The 21,634-nt window shown below is 33.9% G+C and overlaps 1 protein-coding gene across 1 annotated transcript in view; it reads right to left on the reverse strand.

Annotated features, from left to right (window-relative positions):
- Nucleotides 1-349: 349 nt before the first annotated feature.
- The window catches only part of LOC118185068 (neprilysin-2-like), an 89,478-nt gene continuing 68,193 nt past the window's right edge, over nucleotides 350-21,634 (reverse strand). Inside the window, exons 16-20 of the mRNA XM_035354863.2 lie at nucleotides 13,513-13,640; nucleotides 8,902-8,979; nucleotides 7,848-7,943; nucleotides 844-920; nucleotides 350-598 (exon numbers count right to left, since the gene is read on the reverse strand). Of these exons, the coding sequence (XP_035210754.2) occupies nucleotides 499-598; nucleotides 844-920; nucleotides 7,848-7,943; nucleotides 8,902-8,979; nucleotides 13,513-13,640 (479 nt within the window). The 3' untranslated portion in view covers nucleotides 350-498. The remainder of the gene's footprint in view (nucleotides 599-843; nucleotides 921-7,847; nucleotides 7,944-8,901; nucleotides 8,980-13,512; nucleotides 13,641-21,634) is intronic.

Here is a 21,634-nt window from a genome sequence, read left to right on the forward strand (position 1 = left end):
AGAGGTGCTACCGTTATTAGTGCCATAAAATTAATGTGCTATAAAAGTGTTAGTGCTATAAAATTAGTAGTGCTATAAAAAATTCATTAGTGTAAGAAATATATTATAAATGTGAATCTACAAGATTTGCATTGGTATTTTTAACTTTGAAAAGCACCTGTTTGATTAAAGGAGTTTTGTTTGAAAATTGTGAAACCATCCATCTAATCTGATAGTACTTTTGTTATACCAGTTGTATAAATATGTAGCCTTTTTCCTCATACAAATCTGTTTCAAAGATATTTTGTGTTGGTTGAGAAAAATGACTCTTCTCATGTTTAAATCGTCTTTGAAAAACATAATGCACGAAAACAGCTTAAAACATTTTATTTGATATGTTTCAGATTCTACTGATACTGGTACTACAAGCACAAATGCACTATGTTTTCGTACTTGCAGTAAGAGTAAGTTGTACCAATAAAAGCCTTTCTAAACCTTGATCCAGTTCAGGCGACGTTTTTACCAAACTTCGCACTTGTTTGCTGGATTCATTCTTGTACCTTCTGAGCATTGAAAGTCTCGGGCAAACTGCGGTAGATTAGACATGGATCCCATCACTCTGAAACAAGATATGTAATTTGCGTGAATGCATACAGTTTCAAATCTTTAACACAGTTTTTTAAAACATCTACTCATATTTGAGACCAAGTATTAAATATTCCAAATGATGTCTCCAATTTTAAATATCTGCAAATTTAAAAATGTAATATTTTCTGACAAAAATAATCAAAATGTATTATGCTTTTAGATATACATAACATTATTAGAAAAACATCCTGTTTTGTAAATGCTTTTCACACTTACCTAAACTGCCCTGGAACGCGTGGAAAAGTCAATCTGTAAGTAGCTAAAGCTTCCTGTCTGGATTTCTCGCACAATGTCTGGAACAATTTAATATAAATACTATATTTATATACATTAATATATTTCTAGCAATGTGCACGTCCGTATTAATATAAATGATGACAATGTACTAATATATTTTTAGATTGCTTTATTATATTTTCATCATCAAAAATTAAACACTGAAAACTTTTAAGCATTATTTGAATTCATCACTCAGAATATTTGATTGCTTAAATAAATACATAATATTATATCAATTTATTTCCGAAATTTGACATGAATATTCTACTTCGGTGTATAAAGTCATTAGGATTTAAGCAGGAGACCGGAAAATGCGCAGCGGCCCTGGAATTCTTGAATACCTGTCGAGTACGCTTTCAACTACACCATGGAGGCATGCGAAAAGGAAAAAGAAAATGCCTTATGAACTTCCCCTTTTAAAGAACGACTGAGAATTATGGGACCCAATCGCCAAATTCTGGTGGTAAGGAATTACATCTACCACCTTTCAGTTCGGGTGCCACTATTGAGTCATTAGTTCCCTCTCTGGGATTCGAATCCTTGACCTCTCGAATACGCATTGAACATGCTTATAATTACACCACTGAGACATACTTAAAGCAGGGAGTAAATACCTTATAAATTTAGTTTGGATATATTTCATCGTAAAATCTTAAATAAACTATACGTTTTAATAATATTTTAATATTATAAACCGGAGTAAATTTCGAATTGTTTCAAGTATAGTTTTTATATATACTAGCCCCTAAAATGAATTTTTTACCTTTTGATGTAGACAAATGCCTCAAAACAGAGATAGCTGTAGTATTCTATGAGTAAAATGTCTTAAATGAAGTGAGCGAGCATTGTTTGTTTTTATCATCTACTTGTAGATGCCTATGTTCTTGGCTATGTTTACATTAAATTAACGTAGTATTTTCTATCTTATGCAGGGAAAAAGTGCTTTTCCGATCGCTTGAATCATTTTCACTAGTTTTCTGTAATTTCTATAAAATCTGTTTGTTTTATGATGAAAAAATTGTGTTCAGGACTATTACTTTATATGTTATCTATCTGTTTTACAGAAAAAAAAGGAAATATTTTGTTTATTACTGCCTTTGATAGAACATTATCTTTGTTTCCCAGAAAATTTTGTGCAAGCATTCTTATTCAAGGAAATGTCACAGTTTACATACTCCTAATATTTTTAATTTCGGTATTGTGTAGTTAGTTAGCAGAAAATCGCAGTTAAAGTTGCTGAGATATTAGATATGTATCGGTGCACAAGACATGAAAATCAGCAAACTCTTGCCGAGATTCAAACTCCGGACTTCGCAATTGATACTTGGGTGGACATTCAGTTACACCAGGAAGGCAGAATGTATGAAAGGAGAAAACTCTGTTACATTCTCCTCCATTTAAAAGGTGACTGGGAACTCCAGTCGCTAAATTCAGATGATGGCGAATTGTCGTATACCCCATTTTAATTCAGGCGCTACTTAAAAAACGATTAGATAGTTATCGATGCAAGAAACAGAAAATCTCAGCAATACTCTCGTTGGAATTTGAACTCCGTATCTCCCAATAGTTTGCTGCACGTGCTTCAAATTACACCACTAAAGCTCGCGGTAAAGAAGCAAAAAATTCCCTTACAAAGTCCCTATCAAAGTCAACCCCTCATTTTTGCTACGCTGAGCTTTGAAAGAAAATAATTCTTTGCGTTTACTTTTAAACTCACAACTTCGAATTACTGCCTAGGCTCAAAGCTCCCAAATCCTACTATAACTCTTTTTAACCCTAATTTTCCTGTCAGTCAGGAGGACGGCAATATAATCAACTAATGAGTTGTATTCCGATTCCATCTAATCCCTTGTTTCAACTTTCGGGGAAAGAGCTTATTTCCTTCTGCAGTCAGAGTACCAAAACACTCCAAATCCGGAAGAAATTATTTGTGGTAGAGCATTTTCAACGTTAACATGTTCATACTGATTTTTTTGATAAAACAACTTGTATTAAAATTCTTTTATTTGCAAGTTATACTGCAAATTTTCAATTTCTGATTTTGCCATAATTATTTCCGAAATATGTAATTATATCACTTCAAAAATTTCCAACGTTCTTGTATAATCTTTATATTCACAGTTGTGAAAATTAATGTCACTTACGTTTTCAGTTTTGTTCTGATATATAAATGTAGTGATGCATAATTTGAGATGTTTTACCTCTCGCCAACCTGTATGCATTAGTAAGAAAGATAATGTTTCTGGTTAAGAAATTCGATTGTGGGTTTCTAAGCGCGAATTAGTGTCACCACAATACGTTTTTACTATTTTTACAATGGTGTACGTGACGATTTATTTCGTCCAAACATTTAAATCAAACATCTGAAGATTTCTATATCCCATATTTAAGTTTTCAAAATTAATATAACGAGTTGATCAAATTTGTGTTAAAACTGAACTGCCGGAAGTGAAACTTTACTTAAAACCTACAACAGTTTTTAGTGAAAAACTAAATTCGCGTGTAAAATTAAGAGAATTTGAAAGTTTTCTTTTTTTTTACGAAACCTACTGAACCAATAATACTAATTATGACGTCAGAGAACTCTGCAAATATTTAAATTCGAATACATAAGCGTACATGTGTGTGTCTGAGAAGCTGTCATTGTTTAGGGAATATAAACACACAAGAGGTTTTCAGCGGTTTGTATGCTAGTATTTCTTCACAACATTCGCCGTGTTTTTCGAAAAAGGTGAATAAATGTTATAAGTTATCATGTATAATAAGACGCCGCGGACGTATAAATCACGGAATTCAGATAGAGGGGAAAAATATAGAGAGATGGAGAATCGGTTGATTAGAGGTAGGCCAATCATGATGGCAGGTAGCTATAGAGCTCAACGTTATGCCGCCAATCAATTGCTTATAGTTTGTGGATAGTTTCAAGACACTGGATTCATATCGAGAAGACATGGACAAGATCGACCAACATCCACAACGAAGAAAGAGGATCATTATTTGGCATTTTCAGCGCGGCAATATAGGACTGATACAGCTGCTGCCACAAAAAAACCTACGTTTTCAGTCCTACAGTTGCACGAAGACTTCATAAGATAAGGTCTGTATGCCAGAAGATTCGACATTTTGCATCCCGTTCAATGCAGTAGTCTTGAAAATAGAAGTTCTTGGCTGTAGAGCTCTGTAAATATGTAATGAAGTATATTGTTAGATACTATGTTTTGATTTGACTCAGCATTCTAGTTTGCTGCAAAATATTATCTTACTATCTTACAATTTTCACTGTGATTGTTCCCAAAAAGAGTATGTATTGTTTAGTGTTCTGTTGATCAGATTTAATGTTACATTTCAGCATTGTATACAAGATTTATCTAATTTACTGATAAGCACATTGTTTGTTTTGTGTTCTATTTTTAGATTTTGTTATATTAAATCAGTGCAATCTTGTGCATTCCATCTGCATTCTTGTGTATTATACAGTATTCCATTAAGTGTATTCCTTGGAATGCCATATGTATCCAAGATAGTCCTTTGTATCCATTATCTAGATGAGACTCCGTAACCCCCCCCTTTTTTTTAGACTCAATAAATGTCGTTATGGCTTCTGCAGGGCAGACAACATACTGCAAGGGCTTGTTCCTTGCCAGTACTCCTCCTTAACAATGTAAAAGTAAAAATACATAAGAAAGCACTTTTTCCATGATGTAGACCAGTGAAAACTTTTTGGACATAACTATTGTGACATTATTTATATTTTTATGAAGATTCAGTTTAAAAAAGGATTAATAATAAAACCTATTGTGGAATATGGATTATAATTTTTTAATTTTAGTTACTACTTTTAGCGAAATTCCTTCTGAATTTAGCGACTTTTTAGCTGCTTTTTCAGGTGTATCTAGCGATGTTTGAAAATGAGAGTTGGCATCCATGGATATGTTGCTGTTATCAATAATAGCGCGAAATGGAGTTTTCTTTCCTTTTGAATTACAGAGACATATGCTATTTTAATCGTTAATAACACAGTTTTTCTCGGTTTCAATAGACAACTTGATGGATTTTTATGAGAACCATCTACATTCTTGTTTATAATTGCATCACTGGAAGTTTTCGTTTTTGTTTTGTCTAACTGTTGATCGATGGCACCATTGCTGAGTAAGCGATGATTATTATGTTTATAATAATTAAAAATTGGCGGCATAACGCTTTTAGGTTACTGATGTTGCTTTGTGTTTGCCGGTTTGTTATTGTTTTTCGTGAAGTTCCTTTTTAGTGATATAGAAATGTGAAGCTTTTTGTAGAAGAATGTAAGATCTTCTATTTTTCGTATAATTTTTCAATGTGAACGAAATATGTATATTAGTGAGTGAATAGTGTTTTAATTGTTATTCATAATCAGGGGCGTAGCCTGAATTTCCATAAAGGTATGCTGCTGAACACCAAATGTTTCGAAAATTATATTAACAAATGAAATGCCTTGAATCAGATTTTAGTGGAGCACCGCGCTTTTTGCAGATGTGTCGAAATTCAATTTGGACACTGATTCTATATCTGGAGATGGAGTGGAACACGATACCATGCCTGACTCATCAGGAAAACGGCTCATTGCGGTGGAGGTGTAATGATTTCGGCAGATGTTATATTGGACGGCTGCATACCACTGCATGTGTTTAACAAAGGCTCCGTGGTTGCTATAGGGTACATAGATGTTACTTTAGAGCCTTGTATTCGATTTTCAGGTGCGCAAATGATCCTATTATTGAACGACAACGCGCGTCCACATTGGCCTCAGCAAATTCGTGATTACCTGGAAAGTAAGGATATTCGCCGCGTGAACTGATAAGCCAGATCTCCTGACCTTTAACTAATAAAGCATGTCTGGGACGCTCTTGGGAGGGCGATTTTATCTCGCCATCTCCATTCGAGAACCCTGCCGAGTTGAAAATTGCCTTGCTGCAAGGGTGGCATTGATCGTCAAGGGACTCTTCAACTGCCTCCTGCTCAGTATGCCATCACTCTGCGAGACCTCTCTGGTTATGGGAGGCGATTTTATTCCCCATATTAGACTAACTTTCAGATAAGTATCACAACGTGGATTTTGGGCATTCTGCACTATGAACTTTACTGATAATCATACGTACATAAAATGACTTTTGAATGTTATATCTCTGTTAAAAATGTATTTTCTTATCAAATTTTTAAAAAATATGTTCATTAGTGCTTCAGAAATTTACCATAATGTGCAAATTTTCTTAATTTTGCACACGATTGCAAATTAAAATATAATGCAAAACTTTTCAATTTTAGTATTTAATACTTTTATACTAAGAGGAACAACATATCAGATTTTGGCTGAAACCGATAAAACAGAGGTGATACTTTACTTGAGGTTCAGAACATATTTTTGTGATAAAATATATTAGGATATATTCCGAAATTTCTCAAGTTTACTTTTAAAACTCGCATACGCATATACAATGCGATCATGAATGAGAACAGTATATTAGATTCTGACTATATGTGTTCAAGCGGAAGTGGTACTTTACATGGAACTCTTAAAACATTTTCTTGGAAAAATATAGAATCACTATAATAAGAATTTAATTTAAAACAATGAAGCACATACTGAGACTATAGCTATTGTATCTAGATATGATATTGAGTTATGTCAGAGTGATTAATATGAAGCTAGCTCCTTAGCCTGTGTTTGAACACAAGTGAGGTCGAACTACCTGGTATTCAGCCGTCTTTAACTTCGCGACTGGTGAGCTGCAGTTCAAATGAAAAAATTTCGTTTTAAAAAATTAAATTATTTCTCTCCGTCTCGACGTGCTGCCTGTTCTTAAATTTACCCAAATATACCCAAAGTTTCAGATTGATTTGGTTTAATTTTTTTGCATTGGTCTATGCTACCAAACAGTTACATAGAGTTAAGTTAGAAGACCTTTTAGGAGGTTAAATGCTTTATCTAAGAGTTCTATATAGGATGATATAAAAATGCTTAGAAATGTAAAGGAAACCGAAATAAGCGGTTATCGTAATGGAATGCATGTACGGAAATGGAGTATTAAGGTGGCATGGGGCGAGGCTAAGCAGTAGGTAAATGTGCTCTGCTGCCTAAATTGTCATTCCTTGTTCGGATGTTATCGCTATATGACAGATCCGGATGGAAATGGAACTGCCTCATAGATAAAATACATAGCAATGAGCTATACATTCGCGTAGTCATGTTCCTCGAAAATCGCTAGTGAAATGATAATTTTACACCAGAAGAATACTTTTTATATACCTCTAAACAGCACGGCTACCATCTCAACGGGCCATTTTCGCATATACATTTAATAATAAAATTTTATTGAGTCACTCTACCTGTTTTTGAATTTTTTAAAGATATTTTTGAATCACCTTTTTGAATGAATTTTTGAATGAAATCTCTCTAAGACAAAAATCCCCGGTTTCAGGCAATTTCAAACTTCTTTGGAGGATTTGTCTTAACGAGGTCATAATTAATCCCGGTACTTATTAATATTTTAAGAAACACACATTACTTGATTTCAAAAGTCTGCAAGAAAGGTTTCACCGTAATTTTCAGCGGTAAAGATTGAATTGCTTGTAAGAAAACACATGCAAAAGGCAAAGGAACAACTAAAACCTTTAAAAAAGTAGATAAAAATCTTTAACAGAAACTGATTTTGTTAAGAAATAGTGCTTTCCAAGATACGTTTTAAACGATTTCCTACTATTTCTAAACTGCCTTAATTTACGCCCTCCTATATTCCTGTTAGAAAGTAATGAGATATAAAAAATTCAGTTTTCTTTTAGGGAACATAATCACACATTCACGAATTTTTCTGAAACTCCTAAATGGTATATAAATCTGCTACTAAGTAATGACATTTGCTGTTAAGTAACCTTTTGATATTTCTACAAAGCATATAAGATCTTACGTTTGCTGCACCAATCCAAAACAACTGATTTTGTGTAAAATTCAATCCTCCTATCAATGGTTCTGTACCGTTCACTCTTGCCCATGACTGATAGGCCTGTGAAAAAAAAGAAAAATTGTATATGCTTCCAATTTAGAGGAAGGTTACCCAAATAAAACCATTAAATAAAAGAGCAAAAATTTTAATAGCCCCAGAAAATTAAATTTAATTAGAATTTATTCTCATTTTAGGCACTGAATTTAAAAATGGTATAGGCGCCGCGTTATTTCAATTATCATCTTATCTAGTTGTACCATACGACGGTAAGGGTGAAAAATACGTTACGGTCGCATCGGCGTTGTTAAAGTGATAAGAGATACTAGTAGTAGTCAAACCGAAGTATATACGGCGTAGAAATTGCGCATCATTATTGCAAAGCAAAAGCTATACATTGAATAATATCTCCTTAGCTGATGTGCGGGTGTTTACTAGGAACTGAACTTTTTAAATACATGGCATTTTTTCTTAAACGGTTTTACTTTAACGATTAAACTTTAACAAAAATAAATAAATAAATAAAATACAAAATTCAGAATATTTAATAAAAATTCTCAAAGGTTTCAGATTTCAAATTACGTCCAAAGGGGCGTTTTTTTAACATTTTGTGTGTTACATTTATTTATTAAATATCACGTTCTTTGCACTTAAACCATAAAATTCAGTTCAACAGCAATATCGCAAAATAGTTTTAAAATGAGCATATCTTTAGAATTTCCGATACAGAGATTCGCTGGAGATAAAAATGTTTTTTCTGGACAACGTTGCCATTGCTCACTTTGAAATCCTTGAGTTTGTGAATCAAAAATTCGTTAAAATTTTACAAAATATGAAATCGATAATAAAACAAATTCTAAATTTCAGATTTGGTCTTCCACATTCCCATATTCATAGGAGGATTACGTCATTCAAAACTGAATGGCTCTATGTACCGTTGTTTTATCACAATGCGAGAAATATCTGTTTTATAATTGAAAGTTATTGTCTTAAGAATTTCAGCTTCAAATGAGTTTCTTACCAAGTAAGCTGCTTTCAGACCACCATTGTCAGCTATATTTTCACCTAGTGCCAGTTTTGCAACATTTCTGTACATAGGCTAAAAATACAGTTTAAATAAATGTGTTCAAAAATATTTATTTCTTTTTTGCAATAGTAGTTAATTTTTTATATTACGTATCACAGGCAAATTAACATAAATAAAATTTTTAACTATGAGTGAAATTAACTAGCAATTTATTTAATTATAACTCTTTTATGTAAGTAACAGGATACTTGAGCATTGTAGTTAATTAAGATTTATGGAAAGCGTATATAATAATAGGAAAGAAACATACATTAAAGTTCTACGTACTTTCCTTCCTTACTTTCTTATTCTCATATAAACGCGAACTTATGCGCCACAGAGTAATTTTTTTAAATATTTTAAGAGAGTTGAAAAACTGTTAGATGCTATTATTTTTATTTGTCTCAGGCTAGAACTAAACCTCAAATTTGAAAACAAAAGTATTATACGTCATTACATAACGTTTAGATGATTTTGTAGAATCTTATTTACTCTCTGGATCCATTCTAGACTTCTCAGAGAGTTTAGTATCATACTGGTGATCTTATTATATATTGAGACAATCTATATACTCATATTAATGAAAGCACCTAAATTAACTTTCTTCAAGTTTTCTTTACTTTTATAAAATTATAATCTTTATGCTTATTATTATGCAAGGATAAAAAAGAAAAGCAAAATTCAATTAAGTAATGGAATATGCAATGAAAGAATGCATCAAATAAGATTACAGCTCTTGTTCAGGAACAGACCCCCCCCCCCAATTCTACATGATAAACCATTTTCCGGTATTTTTTTCTGGATGAATTTAAAAAAAAAAAAACTTTGAACAGCTTTTTAAACCATACTTGAGGCTAATAGTTGAAAATTTAAAAATAAAACCGTTTCCAGAAACAAATCTACTGCAAAAGGGCTTGAACAACGAAGTCAGTTCTAAATACAATCCGAATAAATAAACAAAACAGCTACATAAAGGATCAAAAACGGCAATAATCGAAAAATATTGGAAACGCTTATTAAAAACAAAACCTTTTTATTTGCATCGGTACTTGAACTAGGTCAAAAATTGCTTAAAATTTTTGCATTACCTGTATTTGTTATTTTCCCTATTTATTCGAGACTTCTTAATGATTGTTCCCATTATATTTTACAGCCTTAGTGAAACAGATTCGTTTCTGAAATACATTTTAGTTTTTAATTATCAATTATTGCTTTAATATCTTAAATTATTAACAATTATTTAAACTCATTTAGAAAAAAATTCAGGGATGCGGTGATCACTTAGAACGCCCATATGAGCATCACTTAAGCACAATACCACTGTCAGTAATCTGCTTACAGCCTGCGGGGCGCAAATCGATGCATTGTTTACCTGTAAGACGAATGTTTTGACTATGTGATGCAATAGAAATCATGATTCATTTCACCAGACAACTCTTTCCCATCGTCGCATGACGTAATCTCGATGCTTCATAGGCCCAATGTAGTCTATTAATGAAAAGGCGAATATGATTGCGAAAAGAGCCACAGATCTTCATCAAGCACACTAGATGGGTAGCTTTCAGACTCGAACCTAAACGCTAACTGGACTTTAGGGCTGAATAAAGAACTCGTAAATAATGGCAGCGTCTTTGGGACATTGGAAAACAACAGAAAGAAGGGTACATAAATTCTTCTGTGAAACTGGAGAAAAATTAATCGGTGGCTCTGAGCACTTTACACAGTGTTTAACCATTTTGACCTATACGAGCACTTGCAATATTTTAGTCTTCGTGAATATTCCCAATGTGCGTGAGAAATGGTTGGAGCTATATCTTTCATTAGCTCTTCAATAACCCAAATACCTCCATCCCTCATCTCTGCGAGGATGCTAATGTAACAACATGGACAGACAATACATTAAGAAAAGCTTTTACTGTCTGCATACGAAACAATTCAAATAATTATCTGTAAACATTCACTGGCAATGGCAATAAAGCACTCGTGCTTTTTCTCACTCTCTAAAATTAGTTTTCCAGTTACCATTTCATTGGCATTTAATAATTTACTGGGTGATATCCTTTAGGTTCCACTACTACAATTTTGTGTTACATAATTTAATGAGATTCTCTCCACCATTCATTTTTTTTTTAAATTTTGTATTACGGAATTTATTTGCCATCTCATTAGCAGCATATATCATTCAGTAAACATCATCATCTGTGACTTTATCGCAGCCTCGATTTTGTTTGGTCATTTATAACATGATTTCTGCCTGCTGTATAATCTAATTATGTTGTATATATGCCTTTCTAAATTTACTCTTTCTGTCTTTATCATAAAACAGTATGGTCGCCATTTAATTCCTGTGCTTGTGTCTTAGAAATTACAGTGTTTTCATCTGCAAGGTTTATAATATATTCGATGGGTTGCCTTATTCACTGACTTCTTCTGTTTTATAACTGCATTTTTTTTTAAGTACTAGCAATATGACACAACCTCCCCACTCTATATTTATGAAACTATACTACTGCGTACAAATACTAATTCATTTTATATAACTTCGTTCTCTCTTATCATTTATTTTATTTACTTTTATTTGATAATTTATTTGTTTTCTGTTTTATTTGCTCATCCTTCTTTTTCAATCATTAATTGTTAGAAACTTGTGTCAATCTTGTTCGAGTCCGTGACACTTAGCCCAAAACTATTTAGTCGACGAGACACTTAGCTGACAGCAGATAGCCGACAGGACATTTAGTCGATATGTACATTTAGCTAACACGGACATTTAACCGACAGGACACGTAGCTGATACGGACATTTAGCTGACAGGACACTTAGCTGACAGGACACTTAGCTGATATGGATATTTAGCTGACAGAACATTTAACCGACACGCACTTGTTACCACCAGGGACATTTAGCCGACATGACGTTTAACTGATACGGAGACTTAGCAACAGGGCCTTTAACCGACAGAGATATACTCGGCAGGTCATTTAACCGACACGGGGATTCAGCCGATAAGACATATTAGCCTGCAGCACGTTTAATTTACAACATGTACATATAGGAAAAAAAACATGCAGCAATGTTCTAGAAAAATGTGTCCATATTTATCTGAAAAAAAAAAGCTGTTTCCTCGGTATCTAACGAGAACATTTATGAATAAGTACTACTTTTTTATTTTAGTGTGAAAGAAACTCTGGATTTTTAAATTAATAAAGAAAAAGAAAAGCAACCTATTGGCCAAATGTTTTGTCGGCTAAATGTCCTGTCGTCTAAGTGTCTCATCTACTAAGTTTTTGTCGTCTAAGCGTCCGCTACCGATCTTATTCAGTCGCCTCCTCTACCTTTGATAGTTGGTATATATATATATATATATATATATATATGTGTGTGTGTGTGTGTATTCAGAAAAGGCCATTTCTAGACATGTGCATCCTGGGCATTGTGTTACAGAAAGTTACAACATTGCCGTTTTTCTACCGATATGATACCGCCCCACTGTATCAGCTGGTTGGCTAAACGAAAAGTAAGAAACGTCTTACTGTAGTCGCAAACGTCCATGATGCTGAGAAAACAGAGGTACTTGAGAGAGGCTTCTCTTACTAAGTTTCATATCTAACATCGCCCCATGAACTGTTTGCTCAGATCCATTTATATATGGACCTGCACTGCATTCAGTGGTTACCTGAATTACTGGTAGCCGCCTATTTACCTTTACAAAACGAGACAATCCCCAACATCAGTATTTGTTGACCAGGGGTGGGATCAGTGTCTCAATATCTACTATCAATTTTACCGTTCAGCTTCTACTCTTCATGGATGCCAATGGCCCACCAGCGGCCGAGCAGTAATGTCGCTGAACACTGATAGTTTGACCTGGATTCAATTCTACGCAAACGAGCATTTTCAAGGTTTTACCATTGTGTAACGTGTATACGAGACATTTCCTCTTAGAAAGTCCTTTTCGAAAGCATCCCTCTACTTAGGCAGATAACCTTTGAGTGTTTCACCATAAGTTTAAAAAAATCGAAAGAAATCAAACCACAAAATACCAATAGTGGCACTTCGCAAACAAGTGATGTCATTTCGGAGATACTCGTATCTGGCTTTCGGGCGATCACTATCTGGCATTTATTAAAGTCGCTTAAAATCGAAACTTTTTACCTGCACACTAGTCAACAAAATGATAATTCACTATCTCGGGCACTCGTTAAATAACACTCTCTCCTTTTCAGATGCCATCTAATTAATTCTGGTGAACGAATTCTCACAGTGCAGGAGCGGTCATAATGTTTTGGCTGAATAATAATACACACTGTCTTATATTGTACTATCAAGCAGGTACAAAAACAGGCAAGCGGCTAGAACCCTGTATTCAATGCGAACAATGTTCTCTTCCTTCGCCCAAAAATAAAGATTTGAGCTCTTCTTTTATCCCAAACTACATTTCAGTGGATAACTTACTATTTGTGTTTTGTATTTTAATAATATTAAAGAACTTTCCTGTATACTTTCGAACTCTTTATCCATATGCATTATATTTAAACAGCAAAAGTTTAAACATAACTAACTTACCATATCATAGTATTCAGTAGTGTAATTAATATATTGCTCTTTAAAACACTGAGATTTCTCTTTGAAAAGCTGATCCGATACTGGATCCGACCAGTTCACATAATTGCCATTCTTATCAAATGACCAACCTGTAATGTTTTCATTGATATTAATAAAATTATTCAGAACTGAATATAAACATATTGTTACGAGTTTTGTATACTATATAATATAACATAAAAAGCCCTAAAGAGAAGGAACTTTTGAAGATATCCGTTTCCTTGAATCTCTTAGCATCTTTTTTGTGGAGCCCACTTTCCTTGATGCGCTAAACACTTGCTTAGTTTGCTAAATGGGTATTTCCACTCTGCATTTGCTTCGATATAAACCGCACTGTCTGTTCTATTGTTATTATGAACTACTGCTGGAAATTTTCAGTTACAAAGAAATACAATAACAACAGTTTTATTAAATATAGAAGGCTACATGAAGGAATTAAATAATGTGCTTCACTAAAAGCGAGTAAAAATTCTATGTCCTCTAGTTTTAAAGTATTTAATACAACACTTTCCTACTCAATTTAACCCGTTCCTACAGAACTGTTTACTAGTATAGTTCGACCAAGGAGGTTATTCTAACCTTCTTGAGTTCGACCGCCTCATCCGCGACCATGAGCGCAAGCACGCATGCGCCATTCAGACCGAGTTATTCTCAATATAGCGTGGAAAGATGGGGACTTTGTTTCCCTCCAGCATAGCTCTTTCCGGAGAAGGGAAGACCTTTCACGTCGCAGCAAGTTATACCGCCACTTCTGGACGAGTCTTTATATGTTTTGGCAGAATGCCAACTAGGGTTGCAATTGAGACGGTCGAGCTATATTTCTCCGTGTCCGCTATTCGTAAACCTTCTTATAATTTACATCTAGATGAAAAGTTTGAAGCTAAATAACTGAATCCTATAAAAGTGTCAGATGCAGTTCCGTACCGCTATAGATAAAATAATTATCTGAGCGTAAAATCAGTCTTCGACTCATCTGTCACTAGCGCAGTTCGAATTCTAAAAAATCAAAGCGATCTTGAGTCAGTGATTGCAAACATTCTCTAGTGCTTTATGGTTTTAAGCTATAAGTTTAAACAAGAGAAGTAAATTTAGGATAAAAATGTGTGTTCAATATTCTTTAAAACGTTGACTGCCACGCACTTTTGCAAGAAAATCTCCTTTAGGAGGCGAGCGCTGCTGTACTGCGCGATCGGGAAGATCGTATGAGTTTAGGCGTCTAGAATAAAACATTTTGGGACATGCATTTCGGTTTAAAATCTTTCGTCAAGAACGAAGTATCTAAGAAAGGGTGGGAGATTCGAAAATTATTTCTTCTCTTCCAAATATTTTTTCTACAGTGGACAAATAATTTTTTGTGTTAATGCCCCAACTTTTTGCAATGGCTAAAAGAAAAATGAAAGAGTCATTTTTAAGTGAATCTTATGGCAATGAAGAATAAACCTGTTGCAAAGTTCACAAAAATTCGAATAGTAGCGATAAGGAACAGTCGAGATTTTTCAGAAAGATAATTATAAACAAAATGACATTTTCAGATTCTGATTCGAATACTGATAAATGCACTGATAATAAATGTGGTTAGCTACTACTGATCATATTTTGTAAGAATTGGTTGCTTAGGAAGAAAGAAAAGTTAATACGGAAGAATTCAGTTTAGTGAATGGATTGTATGTAAGTGTCGGTAACAATTATTTTCGTTTTTTTTTTTTTTCCATCAATCAACAATAATTTTTTCAAATATCTCCTTACTCAATCAACTGTCACCCGAATATGGATGACGTGCCTAATCTGAATTTTTGGCGTCACTCGAATACTAGTGACGCGGCAGTAAAAGTGCTAACAAAATATTCCAGACATATGCAATGAACAGAAGTATGGAAAACTTGCAGCTATCAAGGACTGCGTCCATGGACATGAATAAATAAGAAATGTACGCATTAAAATCTGTGTGTTAGCTACAACTGACATTAGACTCCGTTACGTTGCAGCTTGAGTATATTTTATTTTTTGTAATTATCTTGGCTATGCTTTAAAGGATGGCCTATTGTGAATCACTTTTGTGAATCAACATGCAAACTACTTTTGTTTGGCGTGCCTGAAAATTGCTCCTAATAATCTGATATCTTTTAGCCTCATTTTTCACGCCATGGAACATTATCAGCACTGGACACTTTAACAAAAATTTCAGACGTATAAAAGCAAAATGTTACGATTTAATTAAATATTTCACATTTAATAAAAGTAGTTTACTTTTTAAAAATAATTCTGCACAAAAAAAAAAAAAAAAAAAAAAAAAAAAAAACTAAATGAAAAAAAAAAAAAACTTTAAGATAAAAAAATAAGAAAATTATAAAATATCCCAGAAATTGCATAAAATAATAAATAAATTTAATTTTGAGGCACATTATACCAAAAGCTTCAATACATTATTTTCATCTCTTTTCTACTCAGATAACCTTTTAAGAAGTTTTTAAGATAACCGACGACGTTTCAAAAACGTTTTACATAAAATTAAGGATGAAATTCTTTTAAAGACTTCTCCTATTTAAGGAGATAACATATAGTACTGCTGTGTTATACGGCTTCGTGGATTTGGAGTGATTGACGATAACACTGGATGAAAATTTAAAATAAAATTTATTCGTCAGTATTATACAGAAGAGTTCCAAAGACACGTTTACAGTCGTCGAAAAACTATGCAAACACGCTGAAACAATCATCAAGACAATCCGACTATCAGGCTATAACGGTGAAGAAAGCTTATAGCCTGATATAAGCTGAGCCGGAGAATATAGCTCCTCCGGCTCGGTCGATCGCTCTCGAGCTAATCTCTGAACTCAAAACACTACTACTGAACTCACCATACTCAAGATACACTACTACTCTACGCACACGCAGGGTATTTATAGCTTATGACCTGCCTTTGAGAATATTCGCTGGAAAACCGGTAAAAATTCGTTCTAGAATATTCTCTCTCCGTCAATGGCGTAGCACCGATTTTGTCCCCAAATGGGCGATTTTGCGCCAAATATGGCAACCTTGCTTTACCATGCTATTTTCTGGCAACCCGAAACCCGGTTTGGGGGGGAGCTATGTTACCGTAGCTGGCATTTCCCAACGGTATACGATCAAAGCAGGTGTTGTGGAAATAATATCAGTTTTAGCTTTACTAGTAGTGAATCTCTGTATTAACTCTAGCTTTTTTTTACACTATTAAGGATTTCATTATTCAGTTTCCCTGCTAAAGCCATTGCAAAAAATAATTTATTTAATGTAATGTATAATATTTGTCAAGGTATAATTTAGTACACAAGATGTGTGTTTTTCTTGAAGATAATATCAAATAATAATAATAATAATAATAATAATAATAATAATAAAATAGGGGATCGCAAATTAGAAACAAATTCTACAAAGAGCTCGAACAAGTTCCGTATAGCTCACTACTGATTATATAAGATTTCCGGCATGGTAATCTGCATTTACTCTCGCGTAGTGCGTAGTCTGCCAATGGAAAACGGAAGACCTATGCAATCTTGAGCACATTCTCAGCAGAAGTGTGTTGAATTTTCAAACATCTAAGCGAATAAAATACGTATGTCTGTAAAAATGCGTGGCAATCTATAAGTGGACGCATTCTGATATCTGACAATATTCGTTTGTTTTTTTAATGGTCATTATTTTTAATACTGTCTTCTGTAATAAACACGTCAAAAATTCTGTTTCCTTCTCTGGTTCCCTTCTTTCTGTTTCCTCCTGCGTTAAAGCCTAAATGCGACTTTTATAGGTGTATATTCTTAGCAAAAACATTTAACACACACATTCTAGTGTTTAGCATCATTGCCATTTTTAAAATCTAAAATCTGGGCGGGGAATTTTGAATTACAATGAATGTTCCAATGAAGAGTTTTAGTAAATATGATTTTGCTAAATGTTGAGCATGTTTATCTATCTATAATATTTTATCTTACACCAATCTAACCCTCATTGTCATTATCATTATATACATTGTTTTTCCATTTTGTGCTGTATCTATATTAACTTTCTTCCCTCTGGCTTCAGCTTTATTCATGATGTATCAAAATACATACTTCAAGAAAAATGTCACTCAAACACTTCCCTCTAAACAAGTGACCGATAATATTGTGAATTTCAATTATGGGTCCTGAGTTTTAAAGCTTGTAACAATATATATCTGCTCAGTGAAAGTTTTTTTCATGTGGTGCATTCCATTCGAAAAAGTAGTAATTGTCATCTTCATTCCCTCCATTGCTTTTTTTCAAATTTTGCTAAATTGATTTGATTTTTCTTATCTAGGGCCCCAATATTACCTTCCTCGCTACTTTCTAAACGTTTTTCTGTACCATTGCCTACATCGTCATTGTTGCCCACTAAAATATATACCCTCATTTATTTTACCTTATCATTTTTTTTTTTTTTCTTTTTTGGATTTTAAAGCTCAGATCACTGCCTAGCATCAAAAAGATCATAAAATAAATAAATATTTTAATTAACCTTTTAAAAATATTAGGTCACCATTTGTTCTGAATTCCAAAATTATGACAATGCTGTTTATGAATCCTTCATTTTCAATGATTCTGAAGAAAGACCTATCAGTCTTTTCTCTTCAACAGTATTAAACCTGGAGATGTATAAAACTGAAATTATTAAATTCACTGGAATTTGAGATAGTTTTTTGGGGATAAAAGGCTTATCAAATATCCATTTAACTGAACTTTCTCAGCAATAATATGTATTATCAACAGTAAAAGCTGTTTAATTGGACAAAATAAAGTACTCCAGAAATCAGAAAGAGTCGTTAATCATAGATCTTTCTTCATTGTTTCCTCATTTCAGAGTAATTTTCTGAAGAACGGAAAATTACCAGCTGTCGAAGGAAATGAGTTTCATTTTGGTACCAACATTTGTTCAATTAGCTCACAGTCTGAAAATGTCCCAGCGATGTGCAACTTTTCCCTGCACTTAGAATGCCCTTGAAAGGATTTCTAATCGGAAGGTAATACAATTGCTTTCTAAAGTTATCTAATTCTACAAAATAAAAGAGCCATATGTTCACATTGTGTTATCGTCATTCGTTTTACTATACCATCGAAGGGGCCACCTATTATTTACCCTTAATAAGTAAGTATAGTTCCCGTACACTAGCTATCCAGAGTAGGAACGCCTTTCTGGCGCCCGTGGTACCTTTCTGGTGCTGAGGTTCTGCTGTTGTCTGGTGCAACCGACATCGCAAGCTCTGTCCGGTTGTCCGTTCATCAGCACAGATTTATTTTGGCTGGCGGAGTATTTAACTACATATTCATCATGCCATTCATTCATTGCTTATAGGTACAGTCCATGTACTTGGTTCCGTTACACACTTTGGTTATTGTTCAGCACTTCGATTGATTCGTTGACTTGCTGATGTGCTTAAGGTGCTTCATACCATTTATATGGAGACTGGGCGTCATTTGAAATGCTTTTATTATTTTCTGTGACCGTTTTCAGCTGCAATTTAGAGTAATGGAAGGTACGCGAAAAAATTATTACATAAATTTAACGCATGAAGATTTATTATTTTTTCAATAAAAATAATTCTCAAATTCATTCACATCACCATGGTACCATGTTAATTTTCCAAAGCACCTCAGAGCGAATCGGCGCATCAGTGGAATATCATTTGTTATAAAAAGATAGATTTCTCAGTGTATCTAAAAGTTGCTCATGTAATTAGAGTTCTTTTACATTATGGAATTCCGTAATATTTGGTAGAATTAAATATACGAAACCTCTAACATCTAAAACGACTTATCCCTATGTCTTCTGAAATTACGACAGAACGGTGTTGTTGTCTTGTCCATATTACATGGAACAATAGTTGCCAGAGCCCACTCCAAAGATAGCTTGGGCTTCTATTTTCCACCTCATTTTTGAGGGAGAGCACTCCGGGCAAAGGGATCCGGAGGACTCCCACCCCTCTCCTCTCCCACCAGTTCACACGAGATAACTTTCGGCTCGCCGCATATTTAGAGTGCCACCATGCCGCACCGACACTATACATTTACAAACATCTATGTCTTACCCGGGATTCGAACCCGGGCTCTGACAGAAGGGTGTAAAAGATCCTTTTATTTAGCTCAAATAAAAGTTACCAGAAGGCAGTACTCGGGCTTGCAGAGCAACCAGCATTTATGGTAAAATAAAAATAAAAAAATTCGGCTTAACCAAGGATAATGCAATTAAACTCAACGACTACACAGACACAGAAGCACAAAAGTTGGCTCTGACCTTAAAGTGGCACGCCAAGCCTGACGGCGAGAATAATGCAACACGGCAGAATCAATTAGTAAACATGGCTTTCAGCAGGCGGAACACGCTCTAATTCTACCCTCTAATACTACCCTCCTTTAAATACACTCTCTTCTCTACCTCATTTGAATACGCGCGAACTAGAAATTTACATTCTGGCAGGAAAATGGAAAACGAGAAAGACAGAAAAGCTAATTAACATAAAATAACTGGTTAAATTCATTTATTTTATTATGATTTTGCAGGTTTTGCACTTTACTTTGAATTTACTTTCTGTGTGAGGAAATGAGATTAAATAAGTTAATGGACAATCTTTTGACAGTGCTGATTTAATCTTACAATACTGGCGAATTTTATATGGGTACTTTTTTTTCATAAAATTAGGAATTTGCCTCGTTGACATAAATTTACACGTTACTGAATGAAAAAATATATTTTTCGTTTTATTTATTACGACTTACATTGCAGTTCTTTCACTAATATAATAATTATACTTTTTGTCAATATTTTGCCCAATACGAAACGAATCTTAATCAATTTGTCAGTCTTTCTGAAAGCTTTCATCAAGATTAGACAAAGTGTTTCACTTCTCTTTAAATCTCATTCTTTTGCAAATCATCTCACATCTAATGCGCACCCAATAGTACTACAACTTCCCTTTTTCAACGCAATAAACTTGTGATGTAACAAAACTTTGCTTTTGACTTTTGAGAGTTTATAAGAATAATGTTTTGAGAGAATAATGTTTTGTAATTCAGCTCACTGTTTTAAAAAATATTCCTAAATTAATTAAATGTAATTTACACATTATGTTTTGTCCAATACACTTATTTCTTAGAAGAAAATTGTGTTTTAATAATTACTTTTCCTACTCATTGTTCTTCATCGACTGCCTTTATTTTGTAAAAGAAAACTGCAGTTTAGTAGTTACTTTTCGTGATTTTTAATTGCATAAAATCACGAAAAGTAATTACTATTGTAAGAAAGTACTCGCAATATTTGTAAGGCGTTTATAATCTCAAGGGAATTTAATGGATTTTTTTTCTTAATTTATGTATTTGAAAGTTAAAAAGTGCAGAGTTACAGTAATACGGTTTTCGCAAATCCTTTATTATGGTGAAAACGTCTGACGTTAGTACCCCACTCCAGCATTTACCACCTCTGCAAAACATTCTTACAGTCTATGTAATTATTTTAGTGTGTTTGTGATAAATAGCCTTATCATAATCCTTTTCTGACACCTAAGTGCTGTTAGCCGATATAAAATCATTAACTAAATCTTGCAGAGACATTAGGTTTTTTGAAAGCAAGAGAGATGCGAAAAATGAGCAATGCCCTCGCCGGGACTCGAACAACGGACCTCTCGAATATGCTTCGAGCGTGCTGAAGACTACGCCACGAAGGCATGCTATGAATGCGGGAGAAATACCTTATAGTATGATGATTTATAATTTTATTTATTATGAATATAATTATATATTTATATGTAATAAATACCTTATACTCTGATTATATAAGTTCTTGTCTCTTTGCTTGCGATAAGCGACCAGCATTTTACTGCAAAATCCTCAAAAATTCGCATTTAAGAAATCTCCCGCAATATTCTGTCTTATGTCTGTCTGGAAATGACTGCCTTCGGTTGGTTTGGTTTGGTTTATTGAGATTACGGCAAAGCACACTAGGGCTATCTGCCTAAGGGTAGGGATGCCTTCGTGGAGGACTTTCTAAGGGGAACTGGCTCGTATACACTTTACACATGGGGAAAATCACGAAAACG

Source organism: Stegodyphus dumicola, chromosome 3 (genome assembly GCF_044657685.1).
Source record: "Stegodyphus dumicola isolate Sdum_Otavi_A_Nest chromosome 3, ASM4465768v1".
NCBI classification, from domain to species: Eukaryota; Metazoa; Arthropoda; class Arachnida; order Araneae; family Eresidae; genus Stegodyphus; species Stegodyphus dumicola.